The 8,664-nt window shown below is 29.6% G+C and overlaps 2 protein-coding genes across 2 annotated transcripts in view; both read left to right on the top strand.

The window, feature by feature from the left end:
• On the top strand, positions 1-5,668 carry LOC115237560 (cytochrome P450 4C1-like). Its single transcript, XM_029810687.1, has 10 exons — positions 1-350; positions 494-603; positions 1,083-1,173; positions 1,323-1,517; positions 1,863-1,926; positions 2,192-2,321; positions 2,496-2,571; positions 2,651-2,763; positions 2,863-3,100; positions 3,763-5,668. Exons 1-10 carry the CDS (start codon positions 182-184, stop codon positions 4,104-4,106), a joined length of 1,530 nt encoding a protein of 509 aa, XP_029666547.1. The 5' UTR covers positions 1-181; the 3' UTR covers positions 4,107-5,668.
• Positions 5,669-8,078: 2,410 nt separating this feature from the next.
• The window catches only part of LOC115237561 (cytochrome P450 4C1-like), a 4,461-nt gene continuing 3,875 nt past the window's right edge, over positions 8,079-8,664 (top strand). Inside the window, exons 1-2 of the mRNA XM_029810688.1 lie at positions 8,079-8,319; positions 8,442-8,551. Of these exons, the coding sequence (XP_029666548.1) occupies positions 8,151-8,319; positions 8,442-8,551 (279 nt within the window). The 5' untranslated portion in view covers positions 8,079-8,150. The remainder of the gene's footprint in view (positions 8,320-8,441; positions 8,552-8,664) is intronic.

Below are 8,664 nucleotides of genomic sequence, written 5' to 3'. Positions count from 1 at the left end.
TACTCTCAAAATGCACATAATGTATAAATAATAGGTATCATAAATTTACAAAAAGAAACAGAACTCGGAAAAATACTTGAAACATCGGAATTTTGTATAAAAGATTATTTATGGAGCATATATAAAGATCGATTATTTGTGTAAATAGAATTGTTTTTTGTAACAACCGCAGACTACGACGATGAGTCTTCTCCTGCTGATAATATCCGCTATTAGTGTTATTATATTCTATAAGATTGCATGGATAGTGTGTGCCCATTATACCCTGCGGAAAAAACTCAGCCATATTCCCGGAACCGTTGACTATTCTATTTTTGAAATATTATCCAAACAGATCAAGTCTCAGGATGGTAAAAAAAATTTACTATTATTTTTTATATATATTATTTATATGTATAAAAATTTAAAAGAAGCACACACACGGATATAATATAAATATATGTATGTTATATGTATGTTATATAAACTATATTAATTATTAATTTAATTGCAGAACACATGAAATTTTTTCTATCGGTTCTACAGAAAAACAAAGACGGGCTTTACACATCTTGGGTAGGACTGCAACCAATAGTTTACGTGTTGAAACCAGAATTTTTAGAAGTAAGAAATAATTTGAAAACGTTATTATATATATAATAATAGTCTATTATACAATAATGGTAATTTTGTGCAGTATATTCTCAATATATGTGTTTTAAAAAGAGTGATTATAAATTATATATTAGATACGTTCAAATGAAATGTAGACTGATTGTGAGACTTTTATGGACCAACAACTGTCGTCCACGTTTCAGTTGTGAACTTTTCTCTCTCTCTCTCTAATACATACATAAAATAAAATACAATATATATTTCTCAAAATTTGCAAATCAGCAGATTACTAAATACCTGGGTATACTTCACCTATTTTTTTGAGTGAATAATTTTTTATAAATAGTATAAATGTTAGAATTATTAAATACCATCTTCTCTATAAAATATACAGAATACTGTTCTTTTAAGTGCAAACTTGTGAAATATCATATATTGTTATGCCCCCGTTGCCGTTGAATTATTATCTTGTTTTTACAAATTTACAGAGCATTTTCCAAAGTTACACACATGTCGAGAAAGCCAAAGTATATGACATCTTAAAACTATGGCTAGGTAATGGGCTTCTTACTGCTCCAGGTAAATAATACAATAGCACTTTGGAGATACATTTTACAAAGAGACTGTCATGTTGAGTAGTCATAGCTATAATAGATATAAAGTAAAAGAGCATATAAAATAAAAGAGAGCGAGATTCTTGTAATACATAAATGCATCGAATATTTCAGTTAAACAGTGGTATAGAGATAGAAGAATACTTTCGCCTGTATTTCATTTTAATATACTGGAACAATTCGCTGTCATCATGTCCGAAAAAACGGAAATTATAATAAAATGCATTGAAGAAAAGTTAGCAAAAGATTCGACAAAAGTTATTGATATTATTCCATTTATGCAAAAGATCACTTTCAACATTATATGTGGTAAGAAAACGACACAAAAAAAAAGAGAAAGAGGATATATTGTAAGTCTAAAATAACTCACAAATGAACAATTTTAATAGTAGAAAATAATTATTTGATACTCACGTAGCACCTTTAAGAACAAAGAAAATTGAATAACGATTTTATATTACACATTCACAAAACTTTGTTAACTCATAAAAAGTGCATCACTTTCTTAGTACGCATATATTATACTGTATAATTAATAATTATACCCGTTCTTTTATGACTGTACATTTCTCTCTTATATTGCGTTTAATATGTATGTATAACAGATTGATATAGTTTTATCATAAAAGATAAACCATATTAATGATTCCTTAGAAACTGTGATGGATGTAAATGTAAATGATGAAGAAATTACGTCATATCGATTAGCTGTAAACAGGTCAGTTTATATACAATTCCTATATATAATTATATACATTTCTTATATAAAATATTTTCTCACAAAAAATATCTTGCGTTATATAATTAATTAAGTATTAATTTTTAGTCATGCAACGTCTAATTAAAATGAAACAAAAGTAAACAGTTTGGCTGAAAAAATGACGAATGAATGAAATAATAATGAAAACTTTACAGTTTCATTATTCTTACCGAATATTCTTTTAACTAAGATATAAAAAAGTTAATAATAAAATATATTTCAGATATCTTAAACTAAATATATTGCGTATGCATCGATCATGGCTGTGGATGTATGATTGGATATATTATTTATTACCCCAGGGACGAGAATATAAAGCGACAATTAACAGTATGCATAGCATTATGGACGAGGTAAGAATTTTGATTGTATAATGTTTCGGCTGGGTCAGCATAAAGTCAGCAAAAATATATAATTATAATTATAATTATAAATAATTACAATTATAAATATCATTTCATTATAAATATCATCTCCATTAATATAGCATGATCTTTGATAGATAATAAGAATACTGCAATTTCTAGATAATACGAAAGAAAAAATTCGCGCGTATGCAGGATAATAAATCACAAAATAAGCAGGATGATTCCAATACACTAAGTACGAAGATACATTGCTATAATTAATAAAAAAATATGTCGAATGATTTTTTTTCTAATTAAATATATAATTAAATTAGACAAGCAGAAAAGAAAGAGCTTACTAGATCTTTTACTGGACATAAATGAAAAAGACGGCGTTTTGTTAAATGATGAAGACTTGAGAGGACACGTGACTACATTCATATTTGCAGTGAGTGAAATGTGATAAAAAGTCTTTTGATTGATATTTCTCTTTCTTTATATTTTGATAATATAATTCTTGATTTTAAATAATAATGTATAATAACAGGGTCATGACACAACAGCGATTTCCGTCAGTTGGGCGCTCTTTTGTATAGGCAATGATTTCAAATGTCAAGAAAAGATTCATGAAGAACTGAAGGAGATTTTCAAAGATTCGCAGAGACCAGCCAGCGTAAAGGAGCTTTCACAATTAAAATATCTCGAAAGGGTTATAAAAGAATCACGCAGGTTATATCCAAGCATACCCGCAATTTTAAGAAAAATATCAGAAGACGTAAAGATGGGTAAGATTTTTTTTTTGTATTTTAATCAATACAAATCTTTGAAAATGAGCAGACAATTCAATACAAAATGTAAATGCAATTTGAGTTAACATTTTTTCTTAGAAGATTGAAACTTAGAAAATATGTATATGTATAGTATAATATATATTAGTAATTGGTTTTACAACAAAATATTTTTTATCTATCTATGCTTGTTTTGCGTTAAAACGATTTATAAAAGAAAAATAAACAAATGTTTGAAAATGTCTTATTTTTGAATTACAAACCATTTATACTTTTAAAGCTTTTACAATAAAAGAAATCGACGCAATGTAAGAACAAAATATGATCGCATATAGCAGTTTATCTTCAAAAAGTGTATTTTGACTACGCTATTAATCAGAGAGAATAAGAAGTTCTTAAGTTTAAAAATAAGAGAAAAATGAATTTTGATTGTTAACTCTTTTCAAGAAATATTTGAAATTTCTTTCTTCGGCTATATAATGCTCTCTGATTCTGTCATCTGCAGAGTTATAAATATGATTCGTGTTCAAACTTTTCAACGAGTTTGATTCAATGAGTTCGATAATGAAGAATTGGAAGCTACACATTTTGTGGATCTGGAATGAATGAAACAATTGAGTCACTTTCCTTTAAACTCTACACATATTCTCTTATTTCAGACAATTATGTAATTCCGAAAGATACTTCGGTCGGAGCGCCAATCATGTTGGTGCATCGAAATCCAGCAGTCTGGTCGGATCCATTAAAGTTTGATCCGGATCGCTTTCTACCTGAGAATTTAAAGCACATACATCCATACGCTTACATCCCATTCGGCGCTGGACCAAGAAACTGTATCGGACAGAAATTCGCTGCAATTGAAGAAAAGATCATATTAGCAGCAATACTCAGAAAGTGGAGAGTGAAGAGTATGAAAACGCATGAGGAAATGACCATGCGCAGTTATATGGTTTTGCGACCAAGTGAGGAATTTATACATCTTCAATTATTGCCGAGGGAATAAAGCGAGCTTTTAATGTGTTTAATGCTAAAAATATACGATTTATTATAATTAATCAGACTTTATACACAAAAGATAAGAATTTATAAACAAAAAACTTCTTTTTACTTCTCTTTCTGTATAATTTCATTGTATCGCGAGACAGCTATTTATTATATATAGTATCGCCGATCTATAAATTGCTTCAAATGCGCAGCATGTACAATAATACATTAGAATAAATTTGCCAAGGCAAGTGTCTAATTTAAATTGCAGTAGATATCGTAGAACATTCAATGAAATATGTTCAGACGCGAAGAAAACATCAAGGTAATGAAGGAAGATAATACGCGAGAGCCAGGCGAGCGAGATAGATTTGTATTGATTTTACGATCAGTCGAGAATACGCAGTGTGAATGAAACGTCGTTGCGTTTGTGCGTGCATAAAACAACAGTGTAATTCCGTACGTCAAAACTAAATCTATCATAAATCGCATTTGATTTTGCACAAAACATATGATTCATCTTTCACTTTAACTTTCAAGTTCACGTTGAACATACAAAAATATTGAATAGTTAAAGAAAAGAAAAAGAATATCGAGAAATTATCATCGAGTGCAACTTTCGAAAGTCTGTGAACTGAGATAAAGAAGAATGATTCTATCTTTATCTATCAACGAAATAACGCAATCATGTCTCGAGAAAAAATGTTCACGTAATTTACAACAAATTTTTTTTATTCAACACATTATATTAATTTAACTAAAGAAAAGCTAAATATCCAAATTTATCGAGAAAATAATTATTAATAATGAATGCTCAGATAATTAGTTGTTTATAAAAAACATAATTATTTAATGTATATAAATACACTATACAATTTAATATTGTTTTTTGCAACTTTTCAAATTGTTTAAAACATTTAAAGTTATATCTTTAACTTGAAAATAAATTATCGAATCACATTTAGATAAAGCTATATAAAATGGATAGACATCTATAATTTATCTTTCTCTCTCTTTTATGCATGTAAATCTATAAAAATTATAATTAATTTAAAAAATATTGACGCAATTAAGGGAAGTAATTAGTGAATCATTTAGTTTTCGGTTTTTCAGAAACAAAATACGAGAAAGATTACAATAGCGTTCAAGGCCAACTTTTATTCAAAACCAGTTTACGTCGCTGTAAAAAAAACTCGTGCATAATCCGTGATCGAATTACTCTGAATTCTTTACTTGCTATTCAAATGATAAGATAAACATGAATTCCTCAGATAGTAAAAGTACGACGTCAAAATGACTACTTTTGCTATCTCTGGGTCGTTCTTCACAATCACATATTATTAATTACATTAATATTAATTTAATTCTACGTGTAATTTAACAATTTATAATAATTTACAAAGCTATCTTTTAGTAAAATTTCATAAATATTTTCTTTCTCTCTCTCTCTCTTTCTCTTTTTGTGTTTTCTTGTGATAAGAGATGCTCTTTTATTATAACTATATTATAATATAGATCTCTTATATTATAATTATTGCAAAAATTATATTGGTTAATAAGTAAATAAATAAATTAAACAAATAAATTGAAGAAGTATTTTACAATAAATAAGTTAAAGATTCCAGAATTACTCTTTCATATATACAAGATAAAAAGCCAATGTAATTGTTATTATCTTGTTTTATAATATTTTCGAAGATATCGAATTAAAGAATTATATAAAATTATATAGAATTATATAGAATTAAAATTAGTATTATCTCAATAACGCACTTTTATTATTATAAATTTGAAATACAAAATGTGAATATGAATACGAATTCATTTTTTAAGCCTCAAATACGTTCGAATTAATACGACATCTGCTATATGTATATGTATTATATGTATATACAGGGTGTTTGGAGTCGATCGCTCCACCCGTCGTGTGCAGGTAAAGCAGGTAAAACTGAGGAGAAAAGTTCTTTACCATTTTGCAATTTTTGCAATAATTATCGAGAAATTAATTAAAAAAGATCGGCTAATTCGCGCGAGTATTAGCGCACGCAAAAGAAATATGGCCCATTGATATGTGATTGCTAGGACACAAGAATTCATTGTTATGCACTGCTCGTATGTAACCGTTGTCATTTGTAGAGTGCTCCTTCCAAAACTTCTTCGCGCGCCTAGCGACCGCAGAATTTTGGGTTGTCTCTTCTCGCTGCGCGCTTATATTGGATCGATCTTTTTTATTTAATTAATTTTTCGATAATTATTGCGAAAATCGTAAAATGGTAAAGGACTTTTCTCGTCAGTTTTACCTGCTCTATCTGCACACGACGGTTGGTGCGATTGACTCCGGACATTCTATAATTCTATATATATATTTTATATACATACCTATATGTATATTATTATTTACAGCTTTTGTTTCTTCTAACAGATAAGAATATCCTTCAAACATCTCCTGATGCTTTCTGGTCGAATCTCTATCATTCTGACGCACATGATATCCCTCGCGTACTAAACTTGCTTCATTCCCCCACATCGTCAAACTGAATGTAAAGTAAACGCGATCGCGTTTCGAAGGAGAATCATAGAAACAAGTTTGACAGAGCCCAAAAGAAGACAGAGACTCGACGAGATTCCTGAAATCATCCTTCCCACTCTAGGTCTTGCGGAATATGCATCTCATCTTTTGAGGTGACCGTGTGATTTCTTTAAAGAAATGGAGCCACGGATTCGAACGTCGACATCGTGCCCCCAATACTCCGAAAACCTCGTCCAAGGGAACGAGGTGCGGCCGATGCCGGGAACGATGAAGCTGTCGACGATCATCAACAGCAGCAACGGTTCATCAGCGAACGTTACCGGTCTCTCCGCCGTTTTCCCTATTCCCTGCGACAACCTCACCGACTTCGTCGGCCACGAGACTCTCGTCGGACAATCGGCCGAGAATGTTACGTGTCTGAAACACGCGTCTAAACTGACCAGAGCGGTATACCTCCAGGTTATTGTGTTGGCGGTCATGTCGGTCCTAAGCCTGGTCTGCAACGCGGCGACAATATATTCAATCGCAAAGAATCGTCGAAAGCAGCGAGGCTGCACGGTGATCTACACTCTCATCCTTCATCTGTCAGTGGCCGACCTGTTGGTCACCGTCTTCTACATCGTCGCCGATGCGGCTGGAGTTACAACGTCGCCTGGTTCAATCAAAATAAATTCATAAATTATTGTTTAAACAATAATATCTTGCAAATTTTAAATTAATAGATAACATTTGCTTAAAGCCATATAATGATAAAATAATTCTAAAATAATCTTCTATTGCAAAAAGATAAATATGAAAAATAATTATACAAGAATGTCATAATTTAATAAAAAATTTAGAGTTAATCTCTTGATATTTTCTTCATCTGAAAACGTAAAATTATACAGAGAGAAATACATCACACAAATCTACGTCATTAAAAATTTCAAAATATACATAGCACAAAGTATAATAAGCTGTATTATTTTAAAAAATCAAACACAATGTTATATTGATGCAAACGGGATTATTTATGAGTTAAAGAACTGCTTCCCATATTAGCATTTATGTGTGTTATGTGTGTGTGTGACCACTTATTATACCATTTTAAGTGTACCGTTCAATGTATCGTTCTATATTTTGTTTATTTTGCTAGCAGATGCGTAAACCATTTTTCACAGAAAACTAATGAATTAAAAATACTTTGCCTATCAGTAACACAATCCTTTAAAAAAATAATTCGTAAAAGAGAGAAAGAAATATATTTAAATTATATTTGAAATGTACATAAAATGTAAATAATAGATCTGCCTATCAGTAACGTACAACGTACAAACATGTATTTAAAAAATAATTTACAAAACAAATGAGTTACTCTCAAAATGCACATAATGTATAAATAATAGGTATCATAAATTTACAAAAAAAAAACAGAACTTGGAAAAATACTTGGAATATCGGAATTTTGCATAAAAGACTATGTATGGAGTATATATAAAGATCGATTATTTGTGTAAATAGAATTGTTTTTTGTAACAACCGCAGACTACGACGATGAGTCTTCTCCTGCTGATAATATCCGCTATTAGTGTTATTATATTCTGTAAGATTGCATGGATAATGTGCGCCTATAATACCATGCGGAAAAAACTTAGCCATATTCCCGGAACCGTTGATTATTCTTTTTTTGAAATATTATTTAATTCGATCAGGTCTCAGGATGGTAAAAAAACTTTGCTATTATTTTCTATATATATTATTTGTATGTATAAATTCAAGAAGCACATATATAATATAAATATACGTATGTTACATAAACTATATTAATTATTAAATTAATTGCAGAACAAATGAAATTTTTTCTATCGCTTGTACATAAAAACAAAGATGGGCTTTACACAACTTGGATAGGACTGCATCCAATAATTTGCGTATTTAAACCAAAATTTTTAGAAGTAAGAAATAATTTGAAAATATTATTATATGTTTAATAATAATCTATATCTATAATACAATAATGATTATCTTGTGCAGTATATTCTCAATATATGTATATATGTATATATGT

The sequence above is a fragment of the Formica exsecta genome, unplaced genomic scaffold (genome assembly GCF_003651465.1).
Source record: "Formica exsecta isolate Colony F162 unplaced genomic scaffold, ASM365146v1 scaffold3, whole genome shotgun sequence".
NCBI lineage: Eukaryota > Metazoa > Arthropoda > Insecta > Hymenoptera > Formicidae > Formica > Formica exsecta.
Note: the sequence above shows the minus strand (reverse complement) of the source record. Positions and strands in the feature narration are given on the sequence as shown.

What these genes read in the sequence shown, in the direction of transcription:
- LOC115237560 (XM_029810687.1), top strand. Translation starts at nt 182, where the DNA reads ATGAGTCTTCTCCTGCTGATAATATCCGCTATTAGTGTTATTATATTC. An exon ending in TGGGCTTCTTACTGCTCCAG is followed by an intron (nt 1,174 to 1,322) that starts GTAAATAATACA and finishes CGAATATTTCAG; the next exon opens with TTAAACAGTGGTATAGAGAT. An exon ending in TATCGATTAGCTGTAAACAG is followed by an intron (nt 1,927 to 2,191) that starts GTCAGTTTATAT and finishes AATATATTTCAG; the next exon opens with ATATCTTAAACTAAATATAT.